Genomic DNA, 14,635 nt, shown 5'->3' with positions numbered 1-14,635 from the left:
GAGTTGCAGTCCCAAAACATCTGGAGGGCCGAGTTTGCCTATGCCTGGACTAGACCCCTCTCTCTGAGGAGAAATATTACCAGCCAGGCCACAACTGGATTCACAGGCATTTTCAAAACGACCTTCCCTTATAGCCATTTCCTCCCATCCCTTTTCCGTATGTGCCTCGTCTCGGGTGCTGTATCCAAATCAAATTAGAATTTCTGCCTTCACCTATTCATTTATACTGATATTATGTGGATTTAATTGTCACAGCTTTCCCCAAAGAATTCTGGGCATTGTAGTTTAATGAAGTTGCCGTTAGTGAATTTCTACCTAGCCCACTTTAGCAAAGTGATATAGTTAGGGTTCCCTGGGCGGGGGAAATGGCTGCTATGCTAGGTTGAGTCTGTAATAAACACTGGCCCATTAGGGTGGATGGGGTACTCATTCGCAAACTCCTCACCTTTCTACCAGCTTCCTCCTTCTCAGTCTCAGTGTTACCTCTTTGTTGTCCTCCAGTAGGGAGGAGGATGGAGATAAAACTAGAATTAGGTGCTTCCACCTGTCACTGGCTCTGGTTCTATCTCCCGTCAGGCTTCCTTCCAGTCTACCAATCCACATGGGCACCAGTTACCACTGCTACAGTGCAGACATACTCTTAGACTTCTGATTGTCCCTTTCGGTTTTACAAGAAAACAAATTATAGTGACATACCTATCAAGTTGAGCCTTGAATGGAAATCAAAAGCATTGACTCCTTGAGCGACGTGGAAAGTTGTCGTTGTAAGACGAGGACTTAATTTCTCTCTCCAAGCTAGCACCAGTGTGTTTGTGCTGCTGGTTGTAACAGACAGAAAGACATCTAAGGAGGGGATGTATGCAACTGAAACAGTACAGAGATGGCATTTTGATTAGATTCGTCATCAAGTAAGAGGTTCTTACATAGAGCTGAGTCAACTGCCGTGAATCAGTTTTTAAGTTTTGTTGCGCTGTGTTAAGATTTGGGTGTTTTGAATGTTTCTGCAGCCTGTTCTTAGTACCCTACTTGGGTAGAAAAGGAGAGATATAAATGACTAGAAGATTATAGATATAGATCAATTAATTGATGATGATAGATGATAGATAGATGATAGATAGATGATAGATGATAGATAGATAGATAGATAGATAGATAGATAGATAGATAGATGATAGATAGATGATAGATAGATAGATGATAGATAGATAGATAGATAGATAGATATAGATAGATAGATAGATGATAGATAGATATAGATAGATGATACATAGATAGACTGATAGATATAGACAGATGATAGATAGATAGATAGATAGATAGATAGATAGATAGATAGATAGATAGATATAGATGATAGATAGATTAGATAGATAGATAGATAGATAGATAGATGATAGGTAGATAGATGAGAGAGAGAGAGATGATAGATATAGATAAGCAGAGCACAAACATTTGCAGTAGAAATTTAATTTTTCCAAGCCTTCACATCTAGTACTATTCTTTCCCCCAACCTGGTACCAGATTTGTTTTTGTTGTCTAATAATGGGAAGTCATGCAACATCACTAAGCCCCATCACTTGAACTTAAGGTTTGAGATGCCATCAAGCTGGCAACCTAAACATGAAGTGTACTTTTGTTGGAAAGCCATGACTAACTCCAACTGCCAGACAAACAGGGCTTTGTATTTGCATGTGTGTGTTTTCATGCATTGCCTTTATATGTGCATATGTAAAAGCATTTAATGGGTACACAGTAAAAATGTATCACGTGAAGACGGCCATTGAGAAAGAAGTTCTGAATACAAAATTGGTGGCTACACTACAGCAGTGATGGGGAAGAAGATGCTGTTCAACTCCAATCAGCCTCAGTGGTCTCAAAGGCCTGGATGATGGGAGTTGTAGTCAAACTACTTCTGCAGATATCTATAAAAAAGGATAACCACCTAGAAAAGGGTTTTTATATGCTGCTGTAATGTTTGCATAGTTGGAATTTCAATAAAACACACACACAACCTGCCTCTCTGTACTCTAGGGAGAGTAAAATGTTATGAATATTAGGAGCTGAGATATCTTCGCAGTTTCCAACAAAGACATAAACTTGTTTCTGACTAAATTACATTGTAATTCAAGCTCCTTGGAGGATGCCTGACTGAAAATGGTGGTCTTAAGAGTAATTCCCATATCAGAATATATATGGCAAATTAAAATGTTATGTTCCTTGAAGACAAGACTGAGCCAGTTGCTGTTCTTCGTACTGTAGAATCATATGGCTGGAGGGGTATTATAGAACATCTAATCCAATCTCTGGCTCAAGGCAGGGAATTCATAGCTAGAGCATGTCCAGTCTCTGCTTGAAGACCTCCAGCAAGAGAAAACCTGCAATGCATACCATGAGTCCATGGTTAACACATACAGCAGGGGTAGGGGAACTGTTGTAATTGAATGAAACTCTAAAGGCTGGGGCTAAGTTTGGGCTGTGCCAATTCAGGTTTCAGCAGGGGTTGGGGTTGCTAACATTTATTTATTTAGCAAAAATATTTGAGCACTGAGTATTTCAATTTTTAAAAAAGGGATCCTGTTGCACTACAAATCCCATCAACCACAGCCAGCGAGCAGGGATGATGGGAGTTGTAGTCCAGCAATAGCTGGAGGGTCACAACTAAGCAACCCTTAAAATATTGGACCAGGCTGCTGTCGGAAATCAAGCCTTTATCAGGAGAAACTGGCAACTCTCCCAGGCACCCGGCTTGGTCTCCTGTTGACCTCCCTGGCTGCATTCCCCAGCAATATCCAGGCTAGGTCACGATAGGCGATTCTTCCCAAACGTGGGAAGAACACACCCACTCCCTCCTGCTCCCCCGGCAGGGAAGGAGATAGACAGAAATGTATTTACATGCCTTTATTTCTGTCTTTGCAGCATTACAGAAAACATGTCTGTACTCTTCAAACTCCAGCAGTCAAGTGACAAAGACTTCCTGTACTTCCTGTACATACGCAAGAGGAAGAGCTCATATTACACTCTGAGCAAATTCCGGTGCATTGCCCTGTGAACTGACTGTCCCACTGTTTCCCACGGACAGTCCCAACATTCCCATCATGTTTTGTTTTCAAGCTAGCAGTTTGCAGCTGCATTGCATCCATATCGTAACAGCTGCAACCCAGAGATCTATCTTTGGATTGCATGACACAGAAGGAGACAAGGCAGCTGCAGTGTCTTCTTCCCACTCATTACTCTCCCAGTTCTGCTGCCTCTCCTACTTGCAATAAAAAGGAGCGCTCCAGGTATGCCATGCAGCAGGCAAGCTAGGGAAGCATAAGCAAGTGGACAGGGTGGGACAAGAAGAAGACGCCATGGATTCTTGTTCTCCAACATTACACTGTGACATCAAAAGTCCAGATCGCATCCTTGCAAGCATCCTGAGATGCAAGGTTGAAATGTTGTATTAAGCAAAACACTTGAGTGGCAGAAAAGAACGATATTCCCCCCCAGCAGGGCTAGGAAGGCCATTCATTATTCAGGCGCAAAGAGTTAGGTTGATTGCATGCATGCAAATTACTTTAACCCTTTTTTTTTAAGAAAAGAAAATAGAGTCACTTCAGGAGATGTGATTTCAGAACCATTGTTATCCTCTGGCTTTGATTTAAAACTTTTAAATGAGCTTTGGTGTTAAAGAGGCTATAAAAGCTTCTGGAAGGAAGCAATCAGGCTTTTTTGGCACAGGACTTGGCAGCAAAATCTTCATTTCCAAAAAGCAGGCCCAGAAGTCGCAGCCTCCTCTCTCCTACTGCCAAACACCCCACAAGTCGGTCCCCCCTCAAAGAAGAAGAAGATGCAGCTATAAAAAAATATTACCACCGCTTAAACATCAGCAAAATTAACCCCCAGGAAAAATTACAATCTGAGAAGTTGAAGTTTGCTGTAGAGGCTTCCCTTGGGAACTGTGAAGACCAGCATGAAAGCAACCATTAGCAGGTTGACATTGCTGATGGAAATAAAGTGTGGTAAAGAAGTTCATATGAATGTGTGAGAATTATCAGGGCTACATAGCATGCTTGAACCCAGCTGCCCTTGAGGCCAAGAACTCCAGGACCTACTAATAACAATGCAAACTTGTGTGCATTTACAGTCCCGCTATGTTCAAACAGAGCTTCCTCAAGGTAACCACATATTTTTATTGTTTATTATTATTAGTTGCATTTGTATCCCACCTTTCTCCCCAAGGAGCTCAACATGGCAAACACACACATATTTCTCCCTCTCCTCATTTAATCCTTACAACAACCCCATTAAGTAAGTTGGGCTAAGAGGCCGTGACTGGCCAGATATCACCCACTGAGATTCCTGGCCAAGTTCAGATTTGATCCCTGGTCTCCCAGGTCCTAGTCAACCACTTTAACCACTACACCACACTGCCTCTCATAGGATTTCAGCCTTTAAGAGCTTTTGTTTGACACCCCAATCTACACCAGAGGCTGGCACCCAAGATTAAAAATAAATAAATAAATAAATAAAGGACTTCCTTGCGTCATTTCTCAGATCAGTACCTTGTCTAACCCATTCCTTCTCGTGGAGTTTGTGCCTTAACACATAGCAGCATTTGTGATACCCAGAGACCAGCTCCTGCCAAGTGACAGTCATTGTCACATTTTCATCTTCAGTGGAATTGGAAGGTCGTTCAAACAATGAGATCAGAGCTGTGTTGAAGACAATTGCTTGGACCTGTGAAGGATAGAGTTAATTTTTTTATAAATATATATATATATATTCTACCTCTCGCAGCATTTCAAAGCAACCCATTACTGATGGCAATAACCTGAATATCACACAAAGCCCCTCCTTTGTTATAAATTCATAACTTGCATGCGTTTGAATTTCACGGCCACGGCTAAGGCTATTTTTTTGCTAATGAGACTGCCGGGATTTGCTTAGGAGAGGACAACGGAAAGAACTTAAATATGTATAGGTAGCCAACATGTATAGTTGGGCAAGACAAAAGGGGGAGGGTAAACCAATCTAAAAGCAAATGAAGGGAACAAAGCCTTGGGCAGCTAAATGTACTTTCAAGAGAATGAATATGAGTAATGAGAAGCAATTGGGATGAATTGACTTTTGACTTAGCATAAGAAGAAAAGCTAAATCTCCCTGGAGTTGGAAGTTTTGAAGCACTGTCTCCACCATTGAACATATGAAGGTGGACTGGACTGACTCAGTATATAACTTAAATTTTGTGAAAAGCAAGAGGAATGCAGAAGGAGGAGTCACCATCCAGTTCCCATCGTGTCCCCTTGCTCTCCTCAACTGCTGCTACAGGGACACCTGAAAGCCCATCTTACCATGAGGGGAGGGGAGAAGCAGCAGAATTGATTTTTCTTTTTTAAAAAAAACAAGTTGTTTCCCACCCACTCCCAATTCTATTTCAACTTTAAAGGAAAAAACCCCACCAAGCTTATTGTTGTAATAATCTTATGTGAACTGCTTTGTGAGGTCTGCCTGAACAGTGATACTGTGAACAAGTACTGTCACTAAATAAATAACAAGTGCTCGATCTGTGTGGATAGTGCCCTTACATACTTTACTCACTAGATGTTTTGTTGGGTAGAGCCAGACATTCCCTATTACTTTCTGTTCTTCTCTAAGAAATATAGCTAAGCTCTTCTCTAGCTCCCTGACTGATGTGTCCACTAAGCCTTCTGACAGGGGTGGGTACCAGGAGCAGGTCAGAAATAACTCATATGATTTCAGTGAATTCTTTATTCAAAGAAGAAAGACAGTCTAGGAGGCCATGCCTAGTGAGCACAGCAACTCTTACCCATAGAACTTGCCCCTATGAGGTAGTTGTGGGGACCAAGACCCACCGCTTTCCTACAGCTCCCTAAGATTCCTCCTTCCCCAAGCAATTTGAGACTCTGTCATCTTGCTTGTCTTTGCTCCGCCCTCTGCATACCTCTTCAGGTTCTGGGAGATCAGGGGGGAAGGGAGCTGGTCACAGCAGGAGGGGGAGACACCATGGCTTCTTCACCAGCCTGACTCATCTCTGCCTCTTGGCATCCCTCCAGCTTCTGCCTCTGCCTCTGATTCTAGACTGCTCTCTGCCACAGCCTCTTCCTGCTCACTCAACCCTGTTACCTCTTCAGCTTCTGACTCCTCTTCCTCCCAGTCTGCTCCTTCTTCTCCCTCTAACCACTCATCACTGTCCCACAACCACTCCTCTGGCTCTGAGCCTTCTTCCCTTGAGGTTTCCCCAGCTGTTGTCTCCCACCATTCCTCTGCATCCAGCCAGGCCAGGACACCTTCCATGATACTAACAGCCCAGCACTCTTCAAGAGGCAGCTGGTGTCCCAGTACAACAGGGATGAGGAACCTGTGGCCACCCAGATGTTCTCTTGACATTTTGTGCCATACTTGCCTGCCCACAGACATCTCCCATTGTCAGAATAGCATCGTTTCCATCGTGAGGGTTGTACCAGTAGTCCATGCATATCACGGTTCCCCCAAAGCCTTGAAGTCTATACTGACATGAGAACCCTTGTTTGGAATTCAGCTCAGCAAAATAGATCTCTTTGCTTGTAAATGAGACAGCTACCTATATGGGGTGGGAGAGAAACAAAGTTAGTGGTGGGGAGAGAGAATATTCCTCCAGGTTTACCACACAGGAGCCATCCAAAAGTGCCTTCATTTCTTAAAAGACTTGCCCATTAGCCCCTGTTGCCCTTTATGTCTCCAATCTAATGCAAAGAACTCCTCTGTTGCATGTGAGCATTCTCACTTTCTTCTTCAAACCCCTGCTCAAAATCTACCTCAAGCCTTTGTCTTAATCCAGGAATAAGGAATTTGTAGCCCTCCAGAGATTGGTTGGCCCTAACCTCCATCAGCTCCAGCCATCATAGCCTATGGTCAGGGAAAATGGGAGCTGTAGCTCATCAACATCTGGAAGCCCACAAAGGTCCCCACTCCTGCCATCACCCCTCATTCTCTTACCTTTCTGAAACAAAGCCTCCCTCTCATTCATCTCTTGATATCTTTATCTTTGTATCCTCTTTCTGCCTGTACATATGACATAATGCATATTTTAAAGTGCTGTGTTTAATTTTATTTCTGAGATAGATTTTACGTTTTCATTGATGTTATGACCTGTTGCCGCCTACAGAGAGAGGTTTTTACAGAAAGGCAGGCAAGAAATATTGGGTGCCTACAGTGCAAAAAGAAAGAAAACACAAGCTTCAATGGTCTAAGAAGATAGAGAAGGAGGTAATTGTTGAGGCTGGAGTCAAAAGCTCAGCACAGCAAAGTTGCTTGGTCCTTTGATCCACTAATTGAGGAGCTGTGTGTACACACACACACACACACACACACACACACACACACACACACACAAAGGTACAGACACTCAATCAGCTTCCATCTCAGCACTATAGGCAGGCATCATCCTTGCTAAGACCAACTTCAGCACCTAGAACCATTGGACAGCTCCCTAAAGGCACACTGCCTCTTAGGTTTTACTCTGGTTCAAGATTCCAAGCAGTGCTTAAGTCACTGTTTTAAGTTCCCACAGTGCCCTAACCTAATCTAACTCTTTGTGGGAACTTTAAATGCTGAGTAAACCCAGCCGTCTAGCACAATGTTGAGAGCTATCACAACAGCTACATAAGCTCACCAAGACAAAGGGGAGCCCACCAAGTGAATCTTTGCCCAGCATCCTCTTAAAGTCAGTCCTGTTCTTTGCAACCTTTGGATAGCCCAGTTAGAATCTTTTCCCATCATTCAGTCAGGGTTTAGGTGGATAGGAGGGATCTGCTTTCTGGGCTAGGGTGCTACCCATCAGCTGTAGCAGGAGCTGTATCAGAAAACAGACCATCCTTTCCTTGGGGCTGGGCTATTGCCCACATGTTGGAAGGGAAAATTAATGTTTTCTGTCTCCCGAAGGGCAGTAAGTGATTGATACATGCAACTAGGAGGCGATTCCCAACACGGATGGGATCTGTGAGAAGCTGTGAAAAATTATCAGCACTAACATGGTTTCAGAAGTACTGTTACACTTCCATGAGCACAGCTACGTACCTTGTTAACATTTGGCAGTGCAACCAGAGAGGTCACCCAGAGGTCTTTAGGCTTGACAGCTTCTGTGGTGATCTGAAGAGTCCTCTGTAACTTTAGACTCTCTCCCCAGCAGCCGAGCAAACCGTTCCTGCTCACAGTCAGGTAGCTGATAGGGCTTTTCAATAACGTTACGTTCTGAACAGCATCTTTGTGGATCAGAGGGAGAAACCGGAGGTCCTTCCAGTGAGGGATGACCGATCGCCTGGCCCGTTCATCTCTCTCATACAGTTCAAGCAGCACAAAGGAGGTCAATTTGTCCCAGTCAATAAGGCCATCTCGGATCAAATCTATCTTGTCAAACAGCTCGCCGTACTCTTCCTTGGTGCCTTGCCGAACTGCTGTGGACATTTTGTCTACAAACTCTTCTCTCGTCATTGTGCCGGTGCTCTCGTTTGATTCTGGGAGCTTGAAAGAACAGCAAAGAGAGAAGGAGGAGTTTGCCAAGGTGCTAAGGATCGACCCTCATGGAATTCATTCAGTGACCCACTTCTCAATGGCACCCAGAAGAACTGTCTTAATGAGGGAAAGTGCCGTGTTTGGTGGTGACAAGGTGCTTTGAAAGCTCCGTCAGTGACATTTTCTACAGGGGATGTTCCATAGCTCAGTCGGTAGAGCATGAGACTCTTAATTTCAGGGTTGTGGGTTTGAGCCCCACGTTGGGCAAAAAGAATCCTGCATTGCAGAGGGTTGGACTAGGTGAACCTTGGGATCTCTTCCAACTCTACAGTTCTATGATTCACCATTTCAGGGCTGGTATCTTCCATAGTGATGCCTTCCATGAGGCATTACTGAACATAAGAAGAGCCTGATGGTTAGACTCAGGTGCAGGACCCATATATTCAAGCATCCTCTTCTCACAGTGGCCAACCAGATGGAAACCAGATGCCCAAGGTTGTTTGTAAATGATGTTAGTCTTACTCAGACTGGTCTCATTGAAAATAATGGATATGGCTAAGGGCTGTATCCAATGCTAGTCATATTTTGAGTAGACCTAGTGAAATTAAGGACTGCAACTAACTTAAATTCTTAAATTTCAGTGGATTCATTGGATACAACCCACAAAGTCCCTGGGCAGTGTGTAAAATTGACCCTGGGTGATTGCTTGTCATTAATAATAATAATAATAATAATAATAATAATACCCCATCCATCTGGCCGGGCCTCCCCAGCCGCTCTGGGTGGCTCCCAACAGAATATTAAAAAGACAATAAACCATCAAACATTAAAAAAGTCCCGAGACAGGGTTGCCTTCAGATGTCTTCTAAAAGTCAGATAGTTGTTTATTTCCTTGACATCTGATGGGAGGGCTTTCCACAGGGCAGGTGCCACTACTGAGAAGGCCCTCTGCCTGGTTCCCTGTAACTTCACTTCTCACAGGGAGGGAACCGCGGAAGGCTCTCGGAGCTGGAGCTCAGTGTCTGGGCAGAACGATGGGGGTGGAGATGCTCCTTCAGGTATACTGGGCCAAAGCCATTTAGGGCTATAAAGTTTTTTAAACATTTTAAAAAATATTTAAAATCAACAATAAACTAAAACTAGATTAAAAAGACATTTTTTACATGTCTGGGTAGGTTTGCCTAAACAAAAGTGTCAATAAGCAGGAAGTTCCAAAGTTGTGAGTGCAGCTTCACTAAAACATAAAAGTCTTACAACTGCAGAACAAGTATTATGTGGCACCTCCAACAGTGCCAGTTCTGCAATTTAAATGGAGGGCAATTCGATATATGGGTCAAAGCAACCACACAAGTACATGTAGTACTTGTATGGTGGGACTAGATTTATTTTAATTTTTTATCTCACTCTGGAGTCCTCTTTGCAATGAAGAGCGGGTAAGGAATGTCTGAAATAAAACTAAATAAAATCCTATGCATGCACACTTACTCGTGAGTAAGCCGTATTGAACTCACAAGGACCTAATCCAACTAAATACAAACCTCCTCTAAAATTATGGATTGGTGACAAGTCAATTCTCAACTTTGTATCCCCCATAAATAACTGCCAATTTCCTTCTGTAAAATATGCTTGGTAAATTGACTTCCTCTGCTTAGGTAACAGATTGCAATGGACATTTTCGTCATATAGATACCTGGGGCCAGGTATGCTTCCATATGCTCCGATGAAAAGCTGTCAGAATAATGATTTTGGATCATTCTGCTAAAAGCCTCTTTATCCTATTTAATAATCATCCAATCCACTCTTCCCTGGGGGATTTCTTCTTTTCTTACAGAGGCTTCCTTGAATTTTCTCATATCCACAAATGAAAACATTGTGGCAAGGGGATAAGAAATGTTGTTATGTTATAAAAGGCCTCTTCCTAATCCACTGTTGTAATTATTTAACTGAACAGCAGTAAAAAAAAAAATTTAAATGACACTTCGGTTTTAACATTTCATACACAGAGGGGGAGGGTGGCATCTAAAGTATAACACCATGATAACTTTGTGGGAAATCGACTTTAATTAATTTTCACGTTTTTTAAAGGAAAAAAAAAATCCCATTAGTATTTCAACACTATCTATCTCCGTGTTCCACATAGAATGTTAATGAAACAATATTTCAAAATGGAAATTACACTCCATTGCCCCTTCAATATTATTTCGCTTTTATATATATATATAGACAGCAAACAGGAATCTGAAATGAATCAGGGCACTGGGTGTGTGTGTTGTTTTAAGAGTTAAGTTTACAGCCTTGTTTTTGAAAACGCTGCACAGCCAGAGCCTCTGGACTCAATATACTTCTTGTTATCCGTGAAACATCAGCGGTATCATGATTGATTGACAGCTACAGGCTTGAGCCCATCTGGAGAGCAAGCATCAAAGGCACTAACTCGTTGAGTGAAATCTTATTTCAAAACAGTCTATGCAGCAACTCCCTATAAGTGTGCCGTCACCAAATGGACAGCAGGAACGAGGGTCTGTAGAAGAGGGTGACTATTAGGAAGGTAAAGGACACGGGTGGCGCTGTGGTCTAAACCACTGAGCTTCTTGGGCTTGCTGATCAGAAGGTTAGTGGTTCAAATCCCCAAGACAGAGTGAGCTCCCGTTGTTCTGTCCCAGCTCCTGCCAACCTAGCAGTTTGAAAGCACGCCAGTGCAAGTAGATAAATAGGTACCGCTGCGGCGGGAAGGTAAATGGCATTTCCGTGCGCTCTGGTTTCCGTCACGGTGTTCCATTGCACCAGAAGCAGTTTAATCATGCTGGCCACATGACCCGGAAAGCTGTCTGTGGACAAACGCCGGCTCCCTCAGCCTGAAAGCAAGATGAGCGCTGCACCCACTAGTCACCTTTGACTGGAACTATCCAGGGGTCCTTGTTTACACCTATTAGGATCATGGAAAGCTGCTTCATGCTGATTGAGGCCATTGAGTACATCTTGCTCAGCAGTGGCCACACTTCCTGGCATTGGCTGCCCTGGATTTCAGGCAGGAAGCATTCCCAGCTCTTCCTGGATATGCTTTTCCTAGAAATGGACCTTCTGCCTGCAAAGCACATGCTCTACCACTGAGCTGTGTATGGCATTTCCTCCACTGACAGATACCAGTGTCCCTGCACCTGTTCACTGGGCCTTCTGCAGCGAAATATGACAGACAGGGCAGCTGGAAAATGCCAGATGTTTAATTTTTTAGTTTTTTATTTGTTTCCGGCCTTTCACCCTACTATCCAAAGGCAGGTTCCAACACTGAAACACAATACAGTGGTACCTCGGGTTACAGACGCTTCAGGTTACAGACGCTTCAGGTTACAGACTCCACTAACACAGAAATAGTACCTCAGGTTAAGAACTTTGCTTCAGGATGAGAACAGAAATCACGCAGCGGGAGGCCCCATTAGCTAAAGTGGTACCTCAGGTTAAGAACAGTTTCAGGTTAAGAACGGACCTCCAGAACGAATTAAGTTCTTAACCCGAGGTAAAGGTAAAGGGACCCCTGACCATTAGGTCCAGTCGTGGCCGACTCTGGGGTTGCGGCGCTCATCTCGCTTTATTGGCCGAGGGAGCCGGCATACAGCTTCCGGGTCATGTGGCCAGCATGACTAAGCTGCTTCTGGTGAACCAGAGCAGCGCACGGAAACACCGTTTACCTTCCCGCCGGAGTGGTACCTATTGATCTACTTGCACTTTGTGCTTTTGAACAGCTAGGTTGGCAGGAGCTGGGACTGAACAACGGGAGCTCACCCTGTCACGGGGATTCGAACCGCCAGCCTTCTGATAGGCAAGCCCTGCGGTTTAACCCACAGCGCCACCTGCATCCCTGAGGTACCACTGTAACCCGAGGTACCACTGTATTAAAAACAGTTTTAAACCAGTTACCATCATAAAAATAAACTGGGTGCTAAGAATGTGCACCACAGGTGTCAGAAGCAGTCAAAAAGCCCCCTTCTGGCCATGCATTGATCATGGAGAGGAGGGGGGCACACTCACTGGACCTGCTATCATCTTTAACATGATCACACTGTCATTGGTCTGTGTCCAAATCGCACAGGTGGGCACCATTGTGGGTGAGGAGATTTCACCCCTCCCATATCCAAGAATCTCCTGAGGAGTCTGCTGATTCTGCAGAGAGGAGGAGGCGTGTTCTGCTCTCTACTTATTCTGCTCCAGCACCACATCAAAGAGTCAGTGAGTGAGTCGGTCGGTCAGTCGGAGAGAGAGAGACTGAGTGTTAGAGATTGTGTGTATAGATAAGGTTGCTCCTAAGAGCAGCTGCAGGCACTCAGTGCGGTTCAGCATTCTTTATGCTTAGACCTATTTAGCTCTGTATATAGTTGTATAATAGTTGTAGTTATAGAATAAAGAGAATATTCTACAGAGCTGCTCTCCGAGTTGTTTATATACTCTGCTAGACTCTGCTGTGCGACGACTGTCTACTTGTGGAAGTGAATCCGGTGCTCACAACTCTAAGCCATGAGTCCACAGCACTTTGACCTGTTCCTGTGCAGAAGGTGGTCTCTGGAAGTGCTACCCAGCTCGCCTAGCCCAGTCGGGGCTGAAGTGGATGAGTCCAGTTAGTGGCACTGGCTCAAGGGCGATGCTGACAGTGGGGTGGCCCTCGCCCGACCCATTTCTTGCCTTTTCTAAGAAGCCCAAAACAAACATTTCAAGTCAAAACAGAAGCTAGCCAGCGTGAGTCTACACTTTTTTAAAAAAAGATCTATGACTCCATCTAGTTTCTAGCTGCTCCTTGCCATGATTGGTCAAATGATGGGGAGGGGCCAATTCATATTTCCTTTTCTTCAAACTGTCTCCCATGTAATAGCAATGGGCTTTAAGCTTTCCTTCCAGGCCTCTACCGTTGCACACACACGTTTTCATGAGGACCCCTCTGAGCTGCCCTAGTCATGTGCCTGAATCTTAAGAGATCGCGGGAGGCAGGGGCACAAACAGAATTGACACATCCCAGTGGACCTAAGGATGGAGCAATCGGTCTACTTCTGGCCCCTATCAACTTCCCATGCATCTGTTCATAAGTCCATTCTGTCCTGTTTTCAATCTGTGACTCCTCCTTTTAACCATCGCATTCAAATGCATATCTTATTATGAATTTTATCACATGATGCATAACTAAACACAGCGTGTGCATTTGTAAATGCATTGCATCCCCCTTAAACACTTCTTTTTAAAAAAGCAGAGAACCGTATCACACATTTTGGAGAAATTCAAAACCAAATACATTTCGCTGTGCATGATGAGTCCTGCAGGAGATATGGATCAGGCTGATTTTACATTGCAGTTCACTGAAATTGAATTCCTCAGGGATCCGTATGTGGTCCTATCTTATGAAGGAGGTGGAAACTAAAGAGCCTGTTTGTAACAGATACTCAGGCACTTAGCAAAGAGAAACCCCTTTATTTAACAGTAAAGTAAAGGCAGAAAATACTTTGTCTCCCTTGGGTCATTCCATCTGCCAAATTACACATTTCCATACAAATGTAATGCTAATCTCAGTGGTAACATAGAATAGCTTCTCCCACATATATATATTTAGGTATTAACAATACATGTAAATGAGACAGCTCTCTCCTGGGAAAGTGCTTCATATTTAAAACCGCTTGTTTGCACTTCACTGGGGTACTAAGAAGGATACCTGCAAAACATATTATCTGAAAGCAAGGGACAGCAGCCTACTCTTGAGACAACCAAAATACAGTGGTGCCCCGCAAGACGAATGCCTCGCAAGACGGAAAACCCGCAAGACGAAAGGGTTTTCCGTTTGCAGAGGCGCTTCGCAGGACGAATTTCCCTATGGGCTTGCTTCGCAAGATGAAAAATGACAAAAATTTTCGGGAGGGGGGGTTTCGCTCCAAAACCCCTTATTCTGAATCGCTAAGCTGCTAAAAGCATTTTAGCAGCAAAACCGCTAATCCCCCACCCCTTAAAAAGCCGTTTTTAGCCCTTAAATCGCTAATAGCGCTACTCCGTCAATGGGCTTGCTTCGCAAGACGAAAAAACCGCAAGATGAAAAGACCCGCGGAACGGATTCTTTTCATCTTGCGAGGCACCACTGTACTGAAGTATGTATCAGTGTGGCAGAGAGTGA

At 43.9% G+C, this 14,635-nt stretch overlaps 1 protein-coding gene and 1 long non-coding RNA gene across 3 annotated transcripts in view; one reads left to right on the top strand and one right to left on the bottom strand.

The window, feature by feature from the left end:
* Positions 1–14,635, bottom strand: part of WDR49 (WD repeat domain 49) — a 93,546-nt gene that overhangs the window by 67,312 nt on the left and 11,599 nt on the right. For both annotated transcript variants that reach the window (XM_083441989.1, XM_083441988.1), the window contains 4 exons: positions 8,059–8,502; positions 6,407–6,583; positions 4,545–4,719; positions 697–864 (listed from right to left, as the gene is read on the bottom strand). In XM_083441989.1, coding sequence (XP_083298115.1) covers positions 697–864; positions 4,545–4,719; positions 6,407–6,583; positions 8,059–8,502 — 964 coding nt within the window. The remainder of the gene's footprint in view (positions 1–696; positions 865–4,544; positions 4,720–6,406; positions 6,584–8,058; positions 8,503–14,635) is intronic.
* LOC310678534 overlaps positions 9,518–14,635 on the top strand; it is a 241,139-nt gene continuing 236,021 nt past the window's right edge. The window contains exon 1 of the long non-coding RNA XR_014511823.1: positions 9,518–9,533. This is a non-coding gene — a long non-coding RNA (uncharacterized lncRNA). The remainder of the gene's footprint in view (positions 9,534–14,635) is intronic.

This window comes from Podarcis tiliguerta (assembly GCF_965153285.1).
Source record: "Podarcis tiliguerta genome assembly, chromosome: 5".
NCBI lineage: Eukaryota > Metazoa > Chordata > Lepidosauria > Squamata > Lacertidae > Podarcis > Podarcis tiliguerta.
This window is presented reverse-complemented; position numbering and strand designations above follow the sequence as displayed.